Source organism: Exophiala mesophila (assembly GCF_000836275.1).
Source record: "Exophiala mesophila strain CBS 40295 unplaced genomic scaffold supercont1.2, whole genome shotgun sequence".
Classification (NCBI taxonomy): Eukaryota; Fungi; Ascomycota; class Eurotiomycetes; order Chaetothyriales; family Herpotrichiellaceae; genus Exophiala; species Exophiala mesophila.
The window spans coordinates 412,283-436,940 of record NW_015622505.1 but is presented as its reverse complement, the minus strand read 5'-3'; the positions used below and the strand labels follow the sequence as shown (position 1 = coordinate 436,940).

At 51.3% G+C, this 24,658-nt stretch overlaps 9 protein-coding genes across 12 annotated transcripts; 6 read left to right on the top strand and 3 right to left on the bottom strand.

Moving 5' to 3' along the window:
- Positions 1-945: 945 nt before the first annotated feature.
- On the top strand, positions 946-3,656 carry PV10_02080 (uncharacterized protein). Its single transcript, XM_016366357.1, has 3 exons — positions 946-1,230; positions 1,323-2,312; positions 2,366-3,656. The coding sequence occupies exons 2-3, from the start codon at positions 1,755-1,757 to the stop codon at positions 3,392-3,394; spliced, it is 1,587 nt and encodes a 528-aa protein (XP_016225875.1). The 5' UTR covers positions 946-1,230; positions 1,323-1,754; the 3' UTR covers positions 3,395-3,656.
- On the bottom strand, positions 3,378-5,056 carry PV10_02079 (uncharacterized protein). The gene has a single exon (XM_016366356.1). The coding sequence runs from the start codon at positions 4,900-4,902 to the stop codon at positions 3,811-3,813; it is 1,092 nt and encodes a 363-aa protein (XP_016225874.1). The 5' UTR covers positions 4,903-5,056; the 3' UTR covers positions 3,378-3,810.
- An 828-nt stretch (positions 5,057-5,884) lies between these two features.
- Positions 5,885-7,592, bottom strand: PV10_02078 (uncharacterized protein). Its single transcript, XM_016366355.1, has one exon. The coding sequence runs from the start codon at positions 7,144-7,146 to the stop codon at positions 6,415-6,417; it is 732 nt and encodes a 243-aa protein (XP_016225873.1). The 5' UTR covers positions 7,147-7,592; the 3' UTR covers positions 5,885-6,414.
- Positions 7,593-8,688: 1,096 nt separating this feature from the next.
- Positions 8,689-12,518, top strand: PV10_02077. 4 transcript variants are annotated; one of them, XM_016366351.1, is made up of 4 exons: positions 8,689-9,191; positions 9,252-9,278; positions 9,340-10,760; positions 10,807-12,518. In XM_016366351.1, exons 1-4 carry the CDS (start codon positions 9,124-9,126, stop codon positions 11,961-11,963), a joined length of 2,673 nt encoding a protein of 890 aa, XP_016225869.1. In that variant the 5' UTR covers positions 8,689-9,123; the 3' UTR covers positions 11,964-12,518. The 4 variants fall into 4 exon arrangements, with proteins under 4 accessions (XP_016225869.1, XP_016225871.1, XP_016225872.1 ...); XM_016366353.1 differs by having other exon boundaries at positions 9,252-10,760; XM_016366354.1 differs by having other exon boundaries at positions 8,689-9,278.
- PV10_02076 (uncharacterized protein) lies at positions 12,496-13,517 on the top strand. The gene has a single exon (XM_016366350.1). The coding sequence runs from the start codon at positions 12,585-12,587 to the stop codon at positions 13,287-13,289; it is 705 nt and encodes a 234-aa protein (XP_016225868.1). The 5' UTR covers positions 12,496-12,584; the 3' UTR covers positions 13,290-13,517.
- On the bottom strand, positions 13,381-14,650 carry PV10_02075 (1-aminocyclopropane-1-carboxylate deaminase). The gene has a single exon (XM_016366349.1). It carries the CDS (start codon positions 14,554-14,556, stop codon positions 13,498-13,500), a length of 1,059 nt encoding a protein of 352 aa, XP_016225867.1. The 5' UTR covers positions 14,557-14,650; the 3' UTR covers positions 13,381-13,497.
- A 1,875-nt stretch (positions 14,651-16,525) lies between these two features.
- Positions 16,526-18,743, top strand: PV10_02074 (uncharacterized protein). Its single transcript, XM_016366348.1, has 3 exons — positions 16,526-17,307; positions 17,361-17,565; positions 17,618-18,743. Exons 1-3 carry the CDS (start codon positions 16,811-16,813, stop codon positions 17,984-17,986), a joined length of 1,071 nt encoding a protein of 356 aa, XP_016225866.1. The 5' UTR covers positions 16,526-16,810; the 3' UTR covers positions 17,987-18,743.
- A 124-nt stretch (positions 18,744-18,867) lies between these two features.
- On the top strand, positions 18,868-20,697 carry PV10_02073 (uncharacterized protein). Its single transcript, XM_016366347.1, has 2 exons — positions 18,868-19,362; positions 19,474-20,697. The coding sequence occupies exons 1-2, from the start codon at positions 19,121-19,123 to the stop codon at positions 20,639-20,641; spliced, it is 1,410 nt and encodes a 469-aa protein (XP_016225865.1). The 5' UTR covers positions 18,868-19,120; the 3' UTR covers positions 20,642-20,697.
- A 1,375-nt stretch (positions 20,698-22,072) lies between these two features.
- Positions 22,073-24,524, top strand: PV10_02072 (uncharacterized protein). The gene has a single exon (XM_016366346.1). The coding sequence runs from the start codon at positions 22,346-22,348 to the stop codon at positions 24,359-24,361; it is 2,016 nt and encodes a 671-aa protein (XP_016225864.1). The 5' UTR covers positions 22,073-22,345; the 3' UTR covers positions 24,362-24,524.
- Positions 24,525-24,658: the final 134 nt, after the last annotated feature.

Here is a 24,658-nt window from a genome sequence, read left to right as displayed (position 1 = left end):
GCAACTCAAGGCTAAATTCCGAATCCCGGGGCAAAAGTGTCACCTAGCTTGATTTCCCAAGAGCGGTTGAAGTTGATCAACGGCCGCCTAAAGGCTGCTGATTTACAAGTATCCAAGGGCCAAAAGTACACAGTAATACTATGTACCTACTCCGTAGTAAATACTACTATTTGATTGTTTTGTTTTATTATCATGGCCAACGTCAGTCCACAGCCTCATTTACACTCAGTTGAATGTGTGGCCTTGTGGCGACCATGTCATCGTAATCTCTATATTCGGTGGTCAAGTTACGGCCAAAGTAGATTCTACCGGGGCGCCTCAAGCCATATCATGCATGCCTACCTAGGTACCTTAGTATTACAACACAATGAGCACCGCTTCATCCGTCACCTGAGTAGTGAGCACACTTGATTGAGTGACTCGGACATATCGGTGTGCACTCGTGCAAAGTGCAACCAAGCGGTTAGGTCGATGCAGGCCAACAACGGTTCTCTTGTAAGATGCAGCCTCATTTCTCGTTGGTTCGTGAGATAAAGGCTTTGATGGCGGGGATCCAATCAAGACGAAGAAACAAGCAGTCCAAGCTTAGCAAAAGGTCTGGATGTGATGGCCGACATGATTCTTATGCTGGCGCTGTTTAGTCGGGCGCTTCCATATTCCTTCGTAGCCAACCATCTTCTCTCCTCCAACGTTCATCACTTTCCCACTTGTCATGTCGACACTGGGCCCTTGTTGAACCCTCCAGTACAGTACCTCCATCCAACCGCTGATGTCGACAAGCCCATCTGCTTGCTGCAATCCACTGGCATCTGCTCAAGCGCCCGTCATGCCCACCCGAGAACCCTTTGCCATGTCTGATGGCGACTGCAGAAACATCGGTCATGGGAAAGAGGAAAAAAGCTCGTGAACAACGATATGGTGGCTCGTCTTCATTTACATAGAAACACCAACACCCTGCTGACCCCCTCCATCGTCATCCTCTCTTCTTCACCTCCATCTTGTGCTCGACTTCATTCTTGCTGCTCGCGCTGGTTTCGCTGAGAGTCTCTCCTCCGTGCCTCCCACTGATTTGCACCAGTCTTTGCCCATCAGTGCCACGCACAACACAGCACCGCCCGCCTGATCTTCGTTCTCACCAGTCAATACCACTTCAGGCCACCGATTGGCCCCATCCCTGCTGAGAGACCGTCTCTGTAACCTCGAAGCGCCAATTGCCATCCACTCACACAGGTATTGACTTACCCTTGCCATCCAACATATCTACTCCGTACATACTTTATGCCTCTGCCGAAAGCCGCTCAAGCTGACCCTGGGCCTTGCAGCCTTTGATAATCATACGTGTGCTTGGTTCCCATCTGGCATCGAAGCGCCCTCGCTCAGTCACCTGGCCCTCTATTATTCGAGCCACTTCCCACCCCAAGGTCAACCCAACTGTCTGTTTCTTCTCACCACGGCCATTCTCTTGATCTTTCCTTTACTTTCCAGAGCTGGCCTCGTCGACGATATTCAACGTTGCCCTACGCCGTTGTCATATATCCTCTCGTATCTTCGGATCTGCGCCTCCATCTCCGTCTCACGTCAGCCTTCACCCACTTGCCACTTACACCGACCCTCCGCCTTATCAGGACGTGGACCCCGCCGCAACGCTGACTAAAACTACCATCGACTAGGGTTGTGATCGCTGTCCGGACCACCGTTCGTGCAAAAGAAGCATCGAGTAAACTCATCTAGCCGGCATCAGACATCAGACTGCCATGTCACCATCCCACTTCGACCCAGTTTCACCCATCGATATCACCGCCGACGCCAAACGTTCCTCCCGTCGCAGCGCTCGCTTTTCACAGCTCGACTTTGACGAGAAGCAAGGGCTCAAATCTAGCATTCGCCAGTTCCCCTCCAGGACCAATTCGACGGCGTCTTCCACCAGATCTATTCCCTCGGCAGGCGCGACCACCCACCAACCGGTGAGGAAGGCACGCTTCGCCGAAGCAACTTCTGTCTTCTCTCCTTCTGACGGTCCTGGGGACCACGAATCTCCTTTTGCTGATCCCAAAATGACCGACCGACCTGTTTCGAGGAATGCTCCCAAGCCCTCAGATGTTGGCTTTGGATACATTTGCGACAACCAGCCCGTGGAGCAACATGCCACGGTTCGATCAGACCTCAACCCTGGCGGCGCACCCCTCAAGTCTGCATTGAAGACTCCAGGAACCGGCGCCCGTCTCTTGAATCCTCTCAGTCCTACTTTCCGAGAAGAAGTCATGCTAGAGAAGCAGGAAGAGCAGACCGAAAAGGACCAAGCCAGAGATCTGGTGAGTAATCATCTTCTACCACCACCTACCCAGTTGACTGACCAAACCCGCAGAAAATCAAAACACGTGTTCGCCTCGCAAAGATCATCCTCAGAGGAGTCAACTTCTCCTGTTCATTGATTGTCCTAGCCATGCTGTCCACAGTCTTGACCATCTTCCACGCCACCAAAGCCCTTCCAGCGAGGAACAACATGCCGGCTTGGGCACCAAATCAAAAAATGTGGCCTCAGATCCTCGTTCTGACCATTGCCTGCATCTCACTCCTATTTGCAATCATCGTCATCATTGCATACTGCCGGAGTGGACATCGTCGCGCAGAGAAGGTCGCCGTTTACTACACCATGTTCGCTGTGGGCTGGTTCATCTTTAGCATCGTCATGTGGGCCATCGGCGCCGGTGTACTCCAAGGAAGCAAGACCAATGGGAATGGTCAGGACATGTGGGGATGGTCGTGTCGAGACAACAAGCGTCGCCAACTCTTTGAGGAGGATGTCCATTATGCCCTGGTATGCCGTCTCCAGGACTGGTCTTTGATCTGTTGCATCATTGAGATCGTCGTCGAGTTGATCGTCATCGCCATCTACGGCATCGTCTTCTATCGCTTCTGGAGCAAGAACCGTCTGCGAAAGTCAATGGACGCCAGGGACAAGGTTCGCTCAGATCTTTACCTTTCCCAGCTCCGCTCCCAATCCGCACCAAACACGCCTGGTTTTGTCAACACACCCAGGACACCAGGCTTCCCATCTCAATACAAATCATATGCCGATGCATACAGCCGGGCTGAGGAAGGAAACTCGCCCGCCCAGCAGACGTCGCCATCCTCCCCTTTCCGCCTGCAAGCACCTCCCATCCGCGTTCAACATGCAACTCCCAAACCCTCATCGCCTGAGACGTTCAATGCTGTCGACAGCATTCCACGGTCCCAAACCGTGTCGCCTCCTCTAGGCTCACCTCTTCCCCGAGCAGAGGACCGCGTTCATGAGCACGCGGCTGCCGCTCCGGGTGAACAGACATATGAAGCTGTTCCTATACCTGGAGCGTACTCGACTCCGGCGAGAGGCCAGCCCGGACAGGCATTCTGATTGACAATTAAGGCGCAACATGAGGATGGATTGAGGTATATATTGAATTAATGCTCGTGGCTCCGGGTAATCCCCAGCTCTTGGAAAGAAGTCTGAAATCTTGACCTATTTGTGACCACCATGAACAACTCTAGCGTGGTGATTTGGTGGACAGGCATACTTTCTCTTTTGTATCTACCTCTGATAGCATATCTTCAAGGCATGTTCTGGTAAGATCGGGCTAGTCTTTGATAGGGAAATGTCAATTGATTGAACATTCAAAGTCCTACAATAAAATTACAGTATTGGTACCCGGCCCATCAGATCCAAACGTGCAGGACCTCAATTATCTGACCAATTTTGTCCCAGCCCCTGAAACCCTGTCACATCTGGGAATGCAGGTCATTCATGTGCATGAGCGGCTAGTGCTCATGGGTCTACATCAAGCCACCATACGGGTCGTCCCGCCTCTGCCAGGGTTGTAGATGAACTGTGCTGCGGTACTTCACTTGAGAAGGGGATGGTGAGACCTGGAATTTCCTCATTGTCTTGACCCATCTCCTCATAATACCAGCCGGGCCGCTAGACTCGTTTGATTGCAGTGATGGTGATGACGAATTCTGCGGTGAAGAGGGTGGCGGCCCAGGCGTTGCATCCTCATGATCTAAAGGCAATATCGACGCACTGTATCGTGGAGGAGGCGACCGGTCATACCTATGTCCATCGTAGAGGTCCCTCTTGTGGTGGTTGCGGCGAGGGGATTGGGTATGTTGTGATAGCAAGGCCTTGACCTGGTTATTCCGATGCACGAAAGACAGGTAGTCGAGTTCCAGGACGTGGACGTCGTCTTCATCGCCGCCGTCTTCGTAATCTTCTGTGGTGTCATATAGTGAATACTCTTTGACTGCTTCACTCGCATAGGCGATGAAACCATCCACATCGAACCCCACCTCCATCAAGCCCAAGTTGACGTGCATGAATGCTAAAGCACTGCGCAGCCAATCTTCCTCCAAGCCATATGTCGGAGTGGTTTGCAGCAGTCTGAGTAGTTTGGGAATCAGTTTTGATGGTCGCTGCGCCTGCCTGCTGATGCAGATCTTGAGACTTAGTCGGAGAGGGTGTTGTGAGGTGGCATTGAGTGTGGTTGTGGTAGTCGGTGCGGTCGATAGAAGTGAAGATGAGGCTGGACTTGAAGAAGGTCTGGTTGAGGAAGTTTGAGTATCGAAGATTGATGATGGTGATGGACTTGGTCTTCGAGGGGTGGTGATTGTTGTGTCATATTTAGATTCGGTCTCATCTTCCACAGGAATCGGCCATGGCTGTTGACGTAGTTGATGGTCTTGGATGTGCAATATTGTGGAATTAGATTTCGGTGTATCATTCCTGGTCTGAAGTGCTAAATTTTTAGATTGAGGATTCCTGCAATGCGTATAATCAGGTTCGACCAGCACAGCCCAGTGAATGGAAGACGAGAAGAGAGTTGAGGACGAAGAGGTGGGCTTGAAGCCCAGAATAGAAATCTCAGACATGGTAGATAGGATGAGGTCGATGAATTTAAGCCTGGATCACTTACCATTCAAGAGTTGGATTCAGCTCTCCCATGGGTGGACAGCTCTCCTTCTGTGACAGGAGCGAGGGATAATGTATAAATACTCCGTGTCCAGTCAAGTTCAATGCCTGGACGTCAGCAGAATCTTTATCCATTCAAGAATTCAAGCACCAATGGTAGTACTTAGCGACTACTCGAAATTGGCCCCACTGGTGTCTGAGGCTCTAGAGAGGTCTCGTGGCAACCTTGGTCGTAGGACTAGGATTCAGGGCCATGACAACGTTGAGAAAGCGGAGATCGCAATCAGATAAACCTAGCTTCATCATCGATCACTGGCCAGTGCATCCTCGCCTCGGAAGATTTCCGGTTCTGAGCATTGATTCTTTTAACCTAGTGATCAATGATGGTCACACGCGGTGCCAACTCCGGCAGAGTAATTGTGAGGACTGCAGTGGCCAGGAGATGATTTGCCGAATCGCAAATAGGAACAATCGGCATCGTGTGCCATGTGGAGAAGGGGCAAAACGTTGTCACGATATACCGCGACTTAATATGACATATGATACTGGAACTGGCCTTTGCACGCTTGGACTCCTGGCGACTTGTCCGACTTCCAAGCGTGCATATGATATGATGCATTTTAACCTTTTTGATGTGGACACTCAAAGCGTTCGAGGATATCCTTTCCGAAGTTCTTGGCCAAACAAGAGATTTGTGGATTGGGCTAATCGTGGAACTCTTTCGAGACATTTTCTGTCCTTGGTACGACATCATCGCCGAGTCATGTCCGATGAGTAACTTGGGCCCCAAACACCAGCACCACTACGCATCATCACGTCCTTTTCACATGTTTGTTGGGATTGGTGTTCTCGAGCTTGAAGAGTTACTGGACGAGGGGATTTAATCATGTGGCGAGAAGCCCCAGGAAGCGTGAAACAACTCGACAATGGAGCCTTCCAACCTCACGGATGTCAGACGCTCGAATTGATGTCTAATTAAGAGATGCATATAAGTAGTACAACGGGTGTCTTGAAATTCAAAAGACACCAGATTTCCCTCTACACCAATGATAAGGTCTCTTGTCCAGGTCTGTGAGAGGCCTCGTACTGTACTTTAACGACCTCAACGAAGTGACTATCACGTGTTAGGGAAGATGACCTCACGTGATGAGAAGCTCACAGTCGGACCATGCACGTGACGTGACGAGCCATCAACAGCTGGGCCTATGTCCACTTCATACTGTCATTTGGAGTTTGGATGTTGTACAACAAAGATGATAGTGTTGATATTACAATACATCATAGCCCTATTCAAAGCGCCGAACCTGCAGCATGAGTCGAATCATTTGCTGTGATGCGGCGACCATGGATGGTACTTGCTGACCCAGGCATGGATCTGCCTCAACTATTGCTTTTAGGCGATCGTTGACCTCTCTGTCACCGTTTGATGCTTTGGAACCAATGTTACTTGATTCGGCTAAGCAAGCGGTGACTTAATTTGTCGGGTATCTGCCCCCCTTCTTGCGGTTAAATGCTCTTTGATCCTTCAGCCATCGTCGGTAATCAGCGACACTGCCCACTTTTTCACCGTAGAAGTCTGGGACTGGATTGTTGGTGCTTGCACCCGTAGGATCAACGCGATGTCTCTTGATGCGCTCGAAAAAGGCCTTTTCCTTGACGGTAAATTCTGGTAGTCGACTGCGGTGAAGTAATCTCCAGATGCCATTTCCAAAGGCTGGTCCGATGAGCCATCCCAAAAATGTGGCCGCAAATGTAGCCAAACCCATGCTAATGAAAGGGTCGGTAGGAACTAGGGATTGAACGGTGCTCGCAGCATCGGGTATCTCGGTGAGAAGGACAAATGCTGTGCCTGTCGTCGCAACAGCTGATACGATGGAAGATGATAGGGCATATCGCCGCCGAGAGGTACGAAGGCGGAAGAACGCATTCCAGTCAAGAACCTGGCTTGAAGGAGTGGGAGCTGAAGCGGTCGAGGCAGAACGTGTCCTGCACAGTGAAGGTGTGAAGAAAGATGGGGGTGTAGAGTTGGAGGGAGGGTTTGCTGCTAATGGAGCAAGCTGTTGAGATGGTGAGAGACGAGGCCGGCTCGATCGAAGGAGAATCGCGGATGAAGCATGACGCTTTGTGGATATCGAGAGCGACGTTGGAGTCATATGTCTTTGAGAAGAGAGCTGCATGGCTAGCCTTGTCATATTGGCTGCCATTGCGGTCAAGGTGCTGGAGCTTGAGTGGGGTGTGCAGGTGTCGAGAGGACTGACGGTTCAAAGGACTGGGAGATCAATTAGATGGAGCTGGAAAAAGTCGCCTAGTTGCCGAGGTGATTATGGCAGCTCGCTTTGAAAACAACACAGCTTGCTCATGGACGAAAGGGCATGGTGTGATGGAGTGTGAATTGAGGATCATGTCGCGAGGCTCAGACGGAACTCATTTTCGCGTGATGAATGGGGATTTCATTTCTCCGAATGAAAGAAATGCCAAGGCTATGGGAGGAGGAGGACAAGGAGCAACTTCTTCTCACAAGGTCTGGCGTTAGGGTGTTCTGGCCAAGCCAGCTTACCTAAAAACCTAGGTACTTTGGGCATGCGTTATAGGCTGCAGCGTTCCTTGCAGGCGACTCAGGAAGGGTTTTTGACACCCCTCAACCTTCCCGAACCACCCCCAAGACTCGACTGAGGTGCCTAGGCCTCTGTTACTTACCTCCCTTGCATTGCTCCCCATGACAAAGTCAGTGTGGGCTCCAGAGAGTGCGTAATCAGCGATCGGTTTCCACAAACATGCACGACCCACTCCGCCTACTCAATATTTGTAGCTTGTAGGTAGTTCAACACTGGATTTGGAACAGTGGTCCGTATGCCCAATAAGTAGCCGGACAAGATGGATGTCGATGTGATCCTTTCGCAGATCTCTGAGGTGCTTTCGGCTACTGTTTTGCGAGCGGTAGAGTTAAAATAAGGTACCTAAGGTCCTCTCTTGCAGGCATCAAGGTGGTAGTCAGACAGAATTACTCGAAGGCTGGCCCAGGCTGGCCCAGTCGTTTCTCAAGCCTCTCCCAATGGCTGCCTTTTGAGGTCAGCGTCAAAACCACACGGCAGACGGGAGGAGGGGGCCCGAGGGTCTTACAACCTACTGCCTACTGCCCACTGCCTACATGGCAGTTCACGCCACGCCTGTCAATGGCCTATAGCGTCCCTCCGACGCCATACTATAAAGGTGTCCCGTCTTCTAGGGCCTTTAGCCAAAGTATGGGCATTGGGTCTTGGTTTCGTCAAACGGCCCCCGTGCCCCCTCGGCCAATAAATTGGGGCGACAACCTTTGGATATTGAAGCCTATCTGCTCCATATATTTTACAACCAGTCAGAAGCACACCCGGCAACTCCGTTACGGGCCTCTCCCTACCTGAGGATTGGACTCGATCTCCTCATGACTCGAGCAAGGGAGGAAACGGTCTTCTTGTAGTCTCTTGTGGTCCTTGTAGCAATTGACTCGCTAGGAGCAATCTGCTCTGTCATGAATCATTTTCCACCAACCAAAGAAGTTAATTATCTGATAGTCTGACATGTAAATAATGATAACGAGTCGCGAATTCGTCCTGACTTTGCCAAAGCCTGCGGCCGACGAGCCGTTGCAGGGTCTTTGTGGCCAATGCGAGTGGAGAGTTGATGCTGCTTCGCTCCAGTCCCTTTCCACAAATGGGCCCCAGGCGCGAGTCCCTCGTGGTTGAGAGAGAGAGAAACCATAGTGCCCCGCCGTGCCCGCCATGCCCCGAGGGCTGTGGCATTACTGATACCGCCGTCAGCCTCGAAGACATCAAGCCGCGAGCCATTCAGCACGCCGTCTTAGCGAGAAACCTCTCCCTCCCGCCGTTGGGGCAGCCGGTGCTAAGAGTTGTGTATTTGTACTCGCGCCACGGATAAGGCCTCTCTGCCACCAACTAGTTTACTACTTACAATCTGCTAGTAGTCTTCTGCTGCAGACTCGAAACAGAAACCATCTAACCTTTCGTGTCTTCCAATCTTTATCTGCGCCCATGGTCCTCTCTGGCCATCTGTGACATACCGTCCATGTCGACCATCCTTCCAATGTCCCTGTACTCTCGATCCGGCGCACTCTCTCTACCAATGCCGACACCCTTGACGTGTATTTCGAGCCTGCGGTAACCCTGACCTCCCAATCGTCAGCCATGCCCCGACCCAAAAAGCCCGAGCCAGATGGTAAAGAGGTGAAGAAGCGGTCCAGGAATGGTTGCTGGTGGGTTTTGACAGTTGTTTGTTACCAATAAGCAAGCATATGAGACTGACACATCCTCAGGCCCTGCAAATCTCGCAAGGTCAAATGGTACCTCTCCCTCTCGACTCATGACCGAGTATACTGATCGCTGACCCAATGTCTACCACAGCGGAGAAGAGAAGCCGTCCTGCGTCAATTGCCAAAGGCAAGGCGAAGTCTGTGACTATAGTATTCGCCTGAATTGGGATGGGCGCAGTAAGAAGAAGGATGACGGAAAACAAGGATCCCAAATCATGTCCTTTGACTCCTCGCCTGCGCAGTACATTTCTCCACCACAACATCAGCCTCAGTCTCAATCTAACCATCAGTTGCTCCCCCAAACCCGTCCCTCGAGTTCTCCCCCTGGACCGATTCACTCCAACGGTTTTGCCAACATCAATGGCGCTCACGACCAGAGCCTGAGTCCTCACACCTCTCTGAATGGACAACGAACACATCTCGGCTACCGAATCGATCCGTTGGCGCCCGATACGGGATTGCCTCTTGCAAATGACTTTAAATCCAATGGAAACAGTCATGTCCCTCATTTCAATCCGACCATCCTTCCTCCTCCACCCGTCCTGAGGACCCCCCAATGGGGTGAAAGAACCACGACGAACAACAACCAAGAGCCACAACCAATCCCACCTCTACGCCAGTCATTATCCTTGCCTGCCTACCCCTCTCCTTCAGAGTCGGGCTTTGGAAGCCCTGGAATGGCAAACACCATGTATCAGTTTACTGGGACGATGCAGATGCCACCTCCAATGCCGACCTCAAACCCCAACACCCACCAAGAGTCGACTCCCTCCCCGTACAATGGGGCAAAAAGACTGAAGATGAGTCCCAGAACAGACAGCTTCGGCAAATCTTCTTACCCCAGGGCTGGCTCCTACGGACCCAACGAACCTGACGAGGCGCCCCGAGTCCAGTTCAACACGAGCAATCCCACCTTCTTTCCATCTTATCTAAATCTCAGCAATCCACTGACGCCGGCCACATCAGCCACATCACAGATCAGCCAGGACAACGATGATCGTCGGATATCTGTGAGTTCACTCTTGTCTGAGGATCCTGAACCGGATGAGGTCCAGCCACCAGTCCAAGCAGAATACAATGGCTACGTGGACGAGCCCATACCTAGGCGGGGCTCTCTTCATCAACGAATGATTTCTTACTCGGAGACCGAGACCTACGGCCAGGATCGTGGAAATGCTGACCTGGACGTGCCGAGGAACAACGACACCATGGCCATCTCTGGCATGTCTCCGTCTGAGCACAGCGAGTTTGAAACATGGCTGAATGATACTGACCTGGGCGTTCCTGAGTTTGGATTTGGGTTGAGTAGTCGAGAGACAGCATTCCAGGGAGGGGGGTATTATGCTGCTCCAGTCGCCATCAAGATCCCGCGCAAATTGGAACCCTTACCACGTACCCTGTCGGAGAACCCGATGAACTTGCTGTACTTTCACCACTTCTTGAACCATACTGCCCGGATTCTGGTGCCACACGACTGCCCCGAAAACCCATTCAAGACCATCCTACCAAAAAGTGAGTATCTGTCTTAATCCTTGAGAGTTGTGACTGACGATGCTAGTGGCCATGGAGAATCCCAATCTGCTGAATCTGTTGTTGGCATATTCGGCATGCCATCGAGCTCGATTGCTGGGCCACCCTGAACCCGTCAACAGAATTGCCATCTGGGTACGCGATGTGTTCCCGTCGTTGAGGCAGACCTTGGACGATGTGTCAAATACGGAGGTTTCCAATGCGAATCTAGCGACAGCCATCATGCTCGCGTCGATTGAAATTATCTCGCCTTCGACATTTGGAGTGTCAGTCCCTTGGCAAAACCACCTTGGAATGGCTCGAAGTATCATTCGGGCTCGTGGGGGTCCTAATTCTATTTCACGCAAAGACCCGGTCATGTACTTTTTGACCAGGTGGCTGGCCTACCTTGACGTGCTGGGGTCGTTGTCGGGCCGCCGCAATGAAGAGCCGCTATTTGCTGGGAACTATTGGTCGAGCTCTCACGAAGAGAGTACGTCGGCCAAGGAGCTCTCCTTGACCGATGAAGACGAGGCTGATGATGACGACTTTACCATTGATTGCTTACTGGGGTTCACCACACGTTGTGTGTCTATTTTGGCGCAAGTGGCACTGCTGGCGAGCGAATGTGAAGCGGAGCGCATCGACTATCAAACCGGGCAAATTAACGAGAGCTGGCGTCCTCCAGCCGAAGTGGCCAAAAGAGCGGCCAAACTGCGCAAAGACTTGGAACATGCGCGAAACCATGAACAAATATCATGCCTGCACCACAGCCCTCAGCTCTCCAAGGCTACCATAGCGAACTCGCGGCGAGGATCAGCATATGCCGATATGTCCAAGACAGAGGCAGAAGAATCACTAGCAACGAATTCGGCATTCCATTGGGCGGGTATGATTCACCTGTTGCGGAGAGTGGACAACCTCCCGCGACATGACAAGCGAGTTCAGACTGCAGTGCATGAGATTGTCAAGGTCTTACAGATGATCCGTGAGGGAGGAAGTGCGCAAGCCTGCCTCCTGTTCCCCATGTTCACGGCTGGAGTGGAAGCCGAGGACGCTTTGGACCGCGCCGAGATCTTGAGCAGGATTCGAGGCGCGGAGGGACTGGGCATGTGCCAAGTCAGTCGTGCCCGGAAGATCATGGAAGAGGTATGGAGGACTGGTGTGAGCTGGGAAAGCCTGGTCACTGGTGAATTCTTTGGCTAAGGTGGAGGTTTGTTTTGTTGTTGACAATCATGCAAGATATCAATGAGCAATGAACAAGGCCACGAGGGAGATGTTTGTACTTGGACATTAATGACGACGAGGCTATATGTCGACATTGATTGAAAATATTGGTCACACAATTGATGGACAAAGAAAACCTTGTCAATAATAGGGAATAAATAGTAAAAAGAACACGATGGGGAGGGTTGAGGCTGTTCCGGAGGTTCTCGGTGTCAGCTCTAGGGAGTTCAGGGAGCGAGGAGACTCCGAGGTACCTAGGTGCGCTTATAAGTATACCCTTAAGTGCATGGCTAAGGGATTCTCGGGGGCATGGCGGCATATGCAATAATAATGTACGCCACAGATTCCTTCTCGTGACCACACGTGCCACATAACCTTACAATTTGTCGTTGCACTAAAAAGATATGCATCGACCTCAATATGCATTATTATTCTCGACGTCAGCACTAAGTACTCTACTACCTTTTGCTACACAATAAAAGCTTCAACGTCCCCCAGTCCACAAGAATCATTCAGGATCAAATCTATCCGAACCCCTCCCTTATCAGTTTCATCGCCACTTCTCTACCCAAGAAGCAAATACACAGCGCCGGGGATGACATGGCAACCAAACATTCACTACAACGACTCTCGTCACCGTCACGCGGTGTATCACCTGCGGTTCACATTCTGGGGTTAGGGTCATTTATTTACAGCTACAAGTGGCTAGTAGAACACCCCAACCCGATCAATCAAGCATACGGATGGCATTTTCAATACCTGACCATCATTGGTCTGACGCTATCAACGACGACGTTTATTCTGGGGATTCTGGCCGACATTTCGTTGTCGAGAGCGCTATTCACAGCCAAGAATGTGATGACTCTGACGGCGGCGCCGCTAGAAGTGCTCATCTCGTTGCTATACTGGGGCTTACGAGCCATCGACCCGGCCTTGGTCGTGCCTCCAGAACTTGAACTCCCCTGGCCTGCCGACCTGTCCTTTCACCTGGCCCCGACAGTTTTCTTGCTGCTCGACATCTTGCTCCTCTCTCCACCCTGGTCCATTAGAGCCCTCCCATCTCTGGGCCTCAGCTCCGCCATCGCCATCGCCTATTGGCTCTGGATCGAGTTGTGCTTCTCCCACAACGGCTTCTACCCTTATCCGTTGTTCGCCCTCTTGCACTTCTCTCATAGGGTCCTCCTATTTGCTTCGTGTGCCGTCGCCATGGCTGGTTTGACTTCCGCGTTGAAGACCGTCTACGCCTTGGTCAACGGCGTCGATATCCCAGCTGAGAGGCCGGTCAAGCTTCAGCGCAGGAAATAGATGATCACTGGGACCTAGAGATCGTGGCGGGACATATTTTACCATTCTCAACACAATACATCATAGACGGGCTAGAGACCATTGGATTGTGGTTGTCATAAGAGTGAGAGATTGTTGGATTTCCTTTCATACTCAATGCCGGATTAGACAGCTCGAGAACGCTAATATAGATGATTAGATACCTCCAAGATATCTCACTACAGCTCAATCACTGAATATCGGAGTAGGCATTCAAAGCCAGCTGTCCACCCAAGTGGGCATACAGGACGGTGCTGCCGGCTTGGATCTCTCCCTTTTTGACCAGATCAATCATGCCAGCGAGACTCTTGCCCTCATAGACCGGATCGGTGATGAAACCTTCGGTGCTAGCGCCAAAGCGGATGGCGTCCAGCGTCGCTTGATCAGCAATGCCGTAGATGCCACCGTGATATCTCGTGTCCAAAATGACATCTTTCTCGGTCACGTCCGTGTCGTCCAGGCCAATCTTGGAGGCCGTCTGTTTGGTGATGCGAAGCACTTGGGCGAATGTTTCGTCGGGTTTGGCCGAAGCGTCGATGCCAATCACCTTTCTCGCTGGAGATCGACCTAGTTTCTCGAGCAATTTGAAGCCTGCGATCATTCCGGCAAAGGTGGACCCGGTGACAGCGCACACAATGATGGTGTCGAAGAACAGACCTTCTGAAAGCTCCTGGGCGCACACTTCAAAGGCCCATCGTGCAAATCCCAGGCCTCCAAGAGGGTGATCGGAGGCGCCTGCAGGGATGTAATAAGGCTTGCCACCATTGTCGATGACTTGTTGATTCAGTTGGGCGAGGGTCTGTTTGTGTTCGATCCCAAACCCAGATGCATCGAGACGGACATCGGCATTCATCAACCTTGATAGTTGAATGTTGCCCACCTTGTCGTAGCCTACATCCTCGTGTGGAACCCACTTCTCCTGAACCAGTTTCGCTTTCAGTCCCAGTTTGGCGGCCACTCCCGCAACCTGCCTCGTGTGATTGGATTGAAAGCCTCCAATCGAGATGAGGGTGTCGCAGTTCTGAGCCAATGCATCAGGGACCAGGTACTCGAGTTTGCGGGTCTTGTTCCCGCCGAATGCAATCCCCGAGTTGACGTCTTCTCGCTTCGCATAGATGGCGACCTTATCCCCCAGTGCCTGAGAGATGCGAGGCAAGGAATGTATGGGGGATGGACCAAAGGTCAACTCATGGCGAGGAATACTAGCGAATGGCTCGGGAAGATCGAGCTCGATTGAGATTGAAGCCATCTGTCCGGCTCAGATTGGAATGGAGCACAGGGAGAACACTATAGGTATCTATAGAGAATTCATACTCATGAAACTGGTTCGGCAGGGAGATACGTGACTTTTGTAGTCATGAAGGAATGGGTTGAAGTTGTGAAGCGACCAATCATCAATCACATTAACCGTCGGAGAGAGTCTTGGCGGTTCCTCTCAAAGACCGGTCGCACAGTTTGCCGGCGCCCTGTTGCGACTGATAAAACCCTAGAAGGCTAGAGGCTTTACCGGTGTATTATTTCCTTTTAAAGGAAGTTTCGATTAATTGATCTTTCTTGGGACCACGGACCTCGTGAGTTGTGGTGAAGGAGGCTAGACTAGGGGTGACATCTGTCTCGTTTTGGTTGAGATGGAATTCGTAGGAACTACTGTAGAAATCATCGACACAAAGATGACCTCCAGCACCGTGAATGGTCATGGTCATGGTATCGGTTGATGTGGGACCAATGTTGTGGTCAAAGGGAATATCGATCTTATGAAAGAGGTAATCAATCGTGTCGGTGCCTGGTTTGGTGAACCATACACTGATGGTGTGGGTATTGTCAGTGGCTTGTAGACGCCAGATATACTTTCTCGAAAATGTGAATTTGGGGATTGGTCCTCCTCGACTCGAGGAATTTTGAAACATTTCAAATTCACCTTGTTCATGGTAGAGTAATTGAGCATCGGCTAGATTCAAGCTACCGTCTGAATCAAGCACAGGGGAAGGCTGTGTAACCGCGAATGTCGCTGTGCCAGTACAAGTTCCTGATGGTTCGGCTGTATGCTCAGATTGTAGCTTTCGATTCAAAGTCCAAGTTCCAGCCAGGCTGTGGAACACATCTCTCAACAAGGTGACACGAGGTGGACGTTGGTCCATCTGGAAGGGCGGGAGAATATTTGAATTACGGCTGTGCAGCAGTCTGTGATTGATTATGAATGGCCTTGGGACTGCAACTGGATAGAATACGGCGCTGAATATCTGGGGACGAGGGGGCATCAGGCGTGGCATGAAATTGCTAATAGGCGGTACATTAGGCAGTTTGATCGAGGTGGGTAGCCTATCATGCCTACGATACTTACCTAGAAACAGGTGAATTATAAGTAGAGTTTAAGGGAAGTGTTTGAGGCTGGGAGGTGCCAAGCCGCAGGTGATTATGCAAGTACCAACGTCTCAAAAGAACTGTCCATACTCCGTAGAAGGTCGGCCTCGTGGCTTTTGGCTATAACATGGCCTGATTTAGTTAAGTGTAGAATTCCAGGTACCACTACGAGTACGAAGTGCTTCTAGAAGTCGACCCCTCCATCCCCCCTCCCCCAGCCCCATGTGACCACCGATTTTAGATGTCATGATGTGCACACAGCTCCGTAATGAATAAACTACCGAATCTATGACGGAAGAGATGCCGAGTTCAATGGAATTATACGTAAAAGATGCCTTGTTCAACCGTGCAACCTAACGTACCTACGTATGTCAAGAGGGCGTGATTCCTCTAATCAAATTAACGTGACCAAGTCCTAACATGCTGGTTACCATTCACATTATTCGATAACTACATATGGAAATCAAATAATTTTCAGAACTTTCTTGTTGCCTACTTTTTTACACCAATGACAAGCCTAAGTAGCTCATCTGGTTGTGATAACTAAGGCAATCCTCTGGTTTGGACTGGGGATGACCCCCTTGACCCCTCGGCCCCAGCCTCTCGATGCACCATCCCCAGGGATAATCTGATTCGGCAGGCGGCACCATCTCCACCGCGCTTGCCTTTGACGGTTTCGATTTGGTTGCTCCGTAGGGAAGGAACCACTGAGCTTAACTCGATCAAGGCCCAAGGGCCTATCGGTCCCTGCCGTGTCTTTGAGATTCCCCGCCCGTGCCTGCCTCTTGGATGCTGGCTACTGCAACTGCGACTGCCATTTCTTCTGTCCCTGCGCACTTTGTCATCGATGCATCGCACTCGCTCTCCCTCTCCCTCTCCCTCTGTCTCTCTACCTCTCTCCCTGTCGACGCATCTTGCTGTTCACCAACTGTCACCACTCGCTCACCTTCGTTGACGATGCGCCAAATCACTTCGTCAACATGCGCTCGCTAACGTAGCATACGACCCATTCGTTCCAACTCACTCGCTACCCACGTATTCGCTGAGGTCCTGACGCTCCATACAATTGCCACCTCAACAAACATCCTTCTTGTCGAATGTCGTTGATCAAAGACACTTGACAGCAAGACAGCAAGAGCAACATGTATTCCACCGACAGTGCCCGACCGACTTGGGCCATTTGCGCCATCATCTCCCTCTTTCTATCTAACCTTGGCTTTGCGCAGAACTTTGTCCCCACCACACCCTCGTCTACTTTTCCCGCCTGTGCCGTGAGTTGTACTGTACTCCTCCAAGCCCAAACCCTCTGTCTCCCGCCCAATGTTGCCGCCGCCGCCAACATCAACTATGAGATGTGTTTCTGTCAGAGCAACCTCTTGACTGCCCTCTATTCAACTCCAGATGCCATTTGCGCTGCTGAGTGTCAAGCTGCAAATGATCGCGCCCTGTTGCAAACTTGGTATAGATCCTTCTGCAGCTCCGTCGGGCAAGGCATTGATCCAGTCTCCACGGCACCCGCTCCCACCGCCACACAAAGTGTCGTGGTTGTCACTGTCACCAGCACCTCGTCATCCCCAGGATCTTTAGCAACAGAGGGGGCAACTGCCAGCACACCCGCTCCGGTATCCAATCAGTCATGGTATGAGACGACCCCAATGCCCCCAGGCTTACGAATTACTGACAAGGATCTAGGATCCAAGGCCATTGGAGATGGATCCTCATGGTGGCAATTCTGATTGTGGGACTTGGTCTGCTGGCATGGCTTTTGATTTGGTTAAAAAAGAGGCATCGGAGAAAGGTAGACGAAAGACGTGCAGCTGCTTCTGGATTCCCAACTGCCGCCGAGAAACGCGAGGGTGCTCAATCAGCAACTCGCGAATTGTGGGGCCCGCATCAGGTATATCCAAATCTGTCATCCTGGTTCTCCTCTGCTAATGACGGGTCAAAAGCACATGAATTACACCCATGGCATAGACGGCCCTAATACCGAACGAGTGGTAGGTAGCGGCGCTCTTGCTGCTCGCGACAAGCGACATCGACGAAGATCGAGAAGCAAGAGACACCGTGAGTCGAGGGATCCAAGCCAGACATCACACAACAGACCCAGCGCCTCTCGACGAGAATCTTCCAGAGGCAAGGCCCGAGCAGTTGCGTCCACGGAGCCCGTGGCCTCCGATATAGATCTAGCTGGACGTGACAGGAGTCGGAGTCGCCCGCGGAGAAATCCCAATAGCGACATTGAACGAGGCCCCAACTCAGACCACCAACGACGCCTTCGTGAAGTTCGTGGAGCCCGCCGAAACCATGATCCTACTTGAGGCCCCCCCACATGTCGCCAAAACTTGTCGCACGGACGCATCCATGACTGTTTGTTCTGGTGTACACCAACACCACGCAATAGGTTCAACGCGCATGACAGCTACCCTGCCGAAATGGGCTGCGGCCAGGATTGAAAGAAGCACCATCATTCATGTCAACCAAATATAATCTCGTCATCTTCGAGACCCACTTACCTCGATACCTTGACACTGGGAAGCCATGCACCAACCATCCGTTTAGAAGAGCGCGACCCTCGGCCTCGCAAACATGATTCCCGAGACAACCCTCCCATGGACTGTATTTTGACAATTTGGAATTTTGACATGGCCATTTGAAATGGAATGTTGGCCCGAGGAACATGGGCTCTGAGACCTCATGTCTGTTTTGGTCGCACCGACGCCTCTTGGTCCACTTATTTTGTTTCTCTCATGTGGAACCAGAGATCAAGGTGTGAAACCAACAGGAAGTGTTCAAGTGCATTGATGCATTGATGCATTAATGCATCATCTGAACTTGGATGGTGGGGTTTTGAAACAGTACAGTGTAGATCTGAAGTTTTGGCTCATTGGTTTGGAGTTACCTGTGTACAAAGAAGTATTTAATCCTCTGGGTGTTATTCTTGGGGCAAGCTAGTGTTAGTCTATTGGTCCGTGAAGTTCGCAGGCTCTTGCCAGCTTGATGATGAATGAATCGAAACAATAGATAGGAGGTTTACACACAAGTTATCTACAGAGTGGAATCTGATATTCGTCCTCCACTTGGCGGTCGGTGAAGGATCCTCCGGTCCAATCAAAAGTTGGCACGAATGTGGGGGACGGAATGACATTGAACGTTGGTGCCTTTGACGAACTAAAGCACCACGACATTCTTCGCTCACCTCATCAAAATCACCCAACGAGCATCCCCTCAGGACTTCGTCGAGTCCAGGCCTGCTTATGCAAGGCAGTACTCACTGAGTCTTGAGCAGGCCAACATACGGTGCCCATGCTCCTGTAGCAGGCATCTCCAACCTTCAACTGCTACCCAAATTTCAGCCTCGATGTGTCTATGAGACCTCCCTCCTCCCACTCCCCCAGGTCCATGTTGTCATCCTCATCACTATTGCGACCCCCACGACCGCTGTCACCGTGCCAATGAGCCTGCCGAAACGAAATCTTTGCTTCACCATCCCTAGTGTGTACGATGACACCGAGCTCGACTGCCGGCTGTACTATCCACGACGGACAGAGCAGAATTCGTCTCTGTTTGGCCGGTGCTTTGCCATTGTTGCCCATCCTTACGCTCCCTTAGGAGGTTCCTATGATGACCCTGTGGTTGCTCTCGCCGGCAATATCTTGCTACGGCAAGGCTTCATCTTGATCACGTTCAATTTCAGGTGAGCTCCATTCACCCTTGCCCTGCTCCTTGGTCAACCTGGTCTGGCGCTGTGGACATCATGTCATATTTTGAAGCTTCGTTCTAATGTGTGGGTTTGGATGTGACACAGAGGAGCCGCCGGATCGTCAGGAAGGACTTCCTGGTCGGGCAAACCAGAATTGGCGGACTATGTATCGGTGTATGGCTTCGCCCTGTTCTACATGGACGCCATTTGGCGCCATCGGAAGCAGAAGCAGAGGCAGGGCAGCAAAGAAGGAGACGGTCAACGACTCAAGCACGATTCTGCGGCTGTACCTCCTACAGACCGGCCTTTGCTTGTCCTTGCTGGATATTCATACGGCTCAATGATTACGAGTCACCTGCCGAAACTCGAAGTCGTGGCCCAGCTCTTTGAAGCTCCCAAGGAAGATTCGGCCGAAAAGGAGATCCAACGGCGTGCGTGTGACCTAGCTCGTGATGGCCGAGCATATATTGAGATGTATACTACTGATATGACTCTGTCATCACCGCGCGGACGGCGAGAGAGATGGGACCAGAACGGAGAGAGATCACCTCCAGCTACGCCGCACCAGCGCCCACAGCTTCATCATCCGGTGACGATGGGAGGGTATGAGTCAGATGTGGCAGGCCGACGAGTGAGTCGCGAGTCATCTCGACGCAGCATTGATGGAGAAAGAGTAAAGCAGAGCTTTGACCGAGTTCGGCATAAGATGAGCGTCCGCAAATCTTCTTCCCAGCAACAGTCACCCACGAAAATCTTGCCCGAGGACAAGACCGAGAGGGCATTGGAGGCGAAAGAGATGACAAGGGATGCCAGCATTGTGCCGCGAATTGCGTTTGTACTGATATCACCGCTGTTGCCACCGGTTGCTGGCTTCATCACTATGTTTTCCAAATTGAAGTTGGTCACGAAGGCCTCGAACATGTGCAACTCAGGACCAAATCAGGAGCATGACGGTGGTGAGTTTGAGCAACTAGTGCGATGGCCGTGCCTGTGTGTATTCGGCAGCAAGGATGCCTTTACGTCAGATGGCAAGTTGCAGAGATGGACTGAACAACTACGTGCCCGAGCAGGCTCACAATTTGTCTCGATCAGAACGAATTCCGGACATTTTTGGATAGACTCGGAAGGGATTGTCCGGCTACAGCAGGGAATGATTGATTGGATTGCGGCATTGTCAGCCGACGGTGACAAGAGAAGTAATAATGGCGACGATGGGCTTGCGCAGGGACAATCTCCCAATGGGATATTTCCGGTCGAGACAAGCCCGATTTGAGGGCATGAAGAATTATAAAGTCTACCTACCTGGTAGACACACTTTCTGGTACTGGGATCTGTTTTTGTCTAACAAGATTTCGTCCATGACCTAATTTGTGTCAAAGATGAGGTGAAATGCGTTGCTTGGGCTTCCTCGATACTATGGGGGAAGCCCATCTATCTATAGTCAAACGTATGACTCTACAGTGTACAGGAGGCTGGGAGATGATACCAACCCTTGTACAGAAGGTGTTGGCGATTGACAATTTGGAGTCAGCCTTGTACTGTATTCAGATGGATAGCATGCAAGGGAAAATCAAATCCGAGCCATGTTCCTCAAAGGATGTGGAGTACTTGAGGAAAAATGCATGTGACAGATTTGGATTCGATGAACAAGCGGTGGGGAGGCTGTGGTTGCACATGCCAAAAGCCAAAAGCCAAAAGCCAACAATAAAAACAATAACAGGAAGGCACCCAAAGGCGGCCGAGGGCATCATGGCTCATTCCTACCCAAAGGCCTAACCAAAGACATGTGATGTGGTCCTTGGGCATCTCCGCCAGTGACAATCATCCTTCTTCCTGCCCCCATCACCTCCCTTAGCCTCTTCCCCCCACCCCTTCATACCTCCCCAGAACCCCCGCCTACGCCAACTCAAGATCATCAGGTCACGCGCACACAAGCACATGTATCTTTGGCAATATCCAAATCCCACAAGGCAGCAACAAAAGTGTCAGCTGAAGACCTGTTGTCAGCAAGACCAGGCGGGTGTATTCTGCATTTGGTTTCTGCACACTTAAGCAGTAGTTGTAAAGCCCGGGCCATTAGAATGAGATCAATTTATCAGTGACATGACATAATTGATCAATAATTAGAGAGACTCGCTTAAGAGAAGTTCATGGGTTCACACATCCACTCGCCCAAGGCGCACAGCCGAGGAGGCCGTATGGCCCTTTGGCCCCGCCATCAGTCACCAGTGCCCACAAGTCACTCTAGCCGACGCGACGTAGGGCATGTACTCCGTAATATTAGAGGTTATAGGCTGTAAACCTTAGGGCCCTTCGGGCTATGTTGCCGCCTATTGCCCCCGGAACTCCATGATTTTTAGGCTTTGTCCCACTCCAACCCTCACTACTCCGTAAAAGAGGGTTCATTCTAAACATGTCCACGACTGGCTACCACCAATCCTGGCCCTGCGATTGATCGATTCGACAATTCTATCCTCTGTCCCTCTTCAAACAACTCTCCACGTCGACTCTGACTCTCGGTCCTCCTCACCACAAGACCTACTCCGTACAGACACACTCACAAGACTTGGACATCTGACCCACACGATTCCTATCGACTGGTCTAGTCTGTGTCCTTGTGCTTGTGGCGCTTGTTCCTGTGCCTGACTCTATGGCATTCCGCACCCATCCTCGCAATGACGCATCTCTGTATCATCTGCCACCTTGATTCTTCTAGCGTAGGTCACGCTTCACCTCTTGCTGCTTATTTCTTTGTTCGCCCTCTTTCCATCTAATCCGTCCTATTCCATCCTATTACCCATATTCAGTTGGAATCGAGTCATCAATACTTGAAAACCATGGCATAACGCTCTTGGGCACCCCCCGACTTGCCACCCGCATCCTCATCTTCCTCTCCCTCTCCTCCCTTCCCTCGTGTGCGCCTTCGGTCATCTATCCCTCACCCTCTCTATTCCATGGCCACTGACACAGTTTCGCCATGTCCACCCTCCTCACCTTCCCCGTCCCGAGTCGTCAACTGATCTGGTCTTGTACCGGGGCATCGGCCAATCTCATCAAGAACTTGTCACCAAACAAGAAACTCGCCTATTTGGCAGAGGAGATAGCCAGGTATTGCAAAGGTGTCACCCCTTCAGAGAGTCTCGAACAGGCATACCTACGCCGCATGAAAGATGCCACCAATTTGGCAGAGTACGAAACATGTACTGTGGCGCTCGACGAGATTCAGGGCCATAATTCATGGAAACAAGAAATATCGTCGATAGAAGCTGATTATAGACCCGCCTTGATCCAGGCGCATGCCCAAATCCTACGCAAGGCCATCGCGACCTCGGATCTCGCAGCGTTGCATTATCATCTCCGGACCAGCATTAGTCGAGACTTGGGTGGCATGAACTCGTTACGTTTATACAAGCATTCATGGTTCGGAACCAAATCTCTGATAGATGACTACATCAACACCGTCTTAGAAGCCATAGACACCTTTGTCGATCTCACCATTCGTTACAACCTCCCCAACTCGGAATTGCGCTATTATCTCCAATCGCTGGAGGACACTATGAAGTTCTACGGTCAGTCCGCTTTGACCTTGTCCGGTGGTGCCATTCTCGGCATGAAACACATCGGAGTCGTCAAGACCTTGTGGGAAGCCGATCTCCTCCCGGACGTCATATCAGGCGCATCGGCTGGAGCAATTGTGGCCGCCATTGTCGGCACCGCGGTTGACGAAGCCATGTATGACATCTTGGAACGCTTCCCTCACTCCGACTTGGCCGTGTTTGACCCCACGCCACTGGGACGATTCGACTGGGCCAAACAACGCTTGCGCATCTTCACCAAGACTGGACGATTCTTCAGCATGGACAACCTGGAAAGAGTCATGAAGATATGGTTGGGCGACATTACCTTCCGAGAGGCTCATTACAAGACCGGTCGGGTGGTCAACATTTGCGTGTCGAGTTCGGACAGTGACGAGCCACGCCTATTAAATTATGTGACAGCACCCGATGTCTACGTCTGGTCGGCCGTCTGTGCGTCTTGCGCAGTGCCGCATGTCTTTGCTCCTGTCGACCTTTACCAGAAAGACCCCGTGACCAAGCAGCCCAAGTTGTGGATGAAGAATGCTAAGCAGACCTTTGTGGATGGGTCGCTGGACCATGATATCCCCATGAAGAGATTGTCTCAGATGTTCAACGTCAACTTCTTCATCGTCTCACAAGTAAATCCACATGTGCGCATGTTTCTTGAGCGCGAAGAGGAGTTTGTGGGCGTGCAACCACGAAACGCCAGGCACTCTCGCCATCCCGGCCACGGCATCAAAGACACACTCAGACTGGAATTGATTCACCGAGCGCAACAGATCAAGGACCTTGGCATCCCACGGGTTCTGTCTCGTTGGGGCTCGGTCTTGGAACAACGATACACGGGTGACATCAATATCTTTCCCGAAATCGAAACCGGCGAGTATCTCAAGTTGATGGCCAACCCAACCTCGGAGTACATGATCAAAGCGACTGTCGCGGGAGAACGGGCAACGTGGCCCAAGATGTGTCGAATCAAGAATTGCGTGGCAGTGGAGATGGCCCTGATGCGAGGAATATATACATTGCGAGAGAGGATCAACTTTGGGCCAGAGGCTAGAGCAGCTCGTGAAGCCGGAAGGCCACGAAGTCGAGGCCGCACTCCTCGCGGCAGGTCAGCCAAAGCTACCTTTTTGCGACGCAGAAGTCTGAGCATTGAATCTCCAGCAACGGTGGAAGGTCTCTCGATACCGCCACCGTCATTAAGGGTGCGGCGGAATGCAAGCATGAACAATATTCTATTCAAGCCCCTGACTCTGTCCGCCACGCCTCCGAAAACGACACCACTACCATCTCCCTACCAAACCATCGACGGCGATGGGTTTGGCGATGCAATGATGATGACTACAATAAGCGTGGGGAATGGCTGTGCAAAGAATGGCGAAAGAGAGAGTAATAGCGACTACTTGGAATGAGCGAGGTTTTTCTGTGAGCGACGAACTGATACCACTTGGAATGGCGTTGAACATAAGAAGAGAATAAACGATGTATGAAGAAGATGAATAAGATTAGATTCTACAGTCCACGTTGAATGTGTGTGTGTGTGTCGTGCAGAAGCTACGATGAGCCTGTAGGTGCTCCGTGGCAAGTGCAGGTGCAGGATGGGAGAGCAGGTGGAAGGAGTAATCCAGAGTGCTACCTCCCTGCCTTGTACTTAATAGGCCCTGGCTCCTGCTTATTTAAGAATTAATGCCTACCTGCTTGTCTTATCA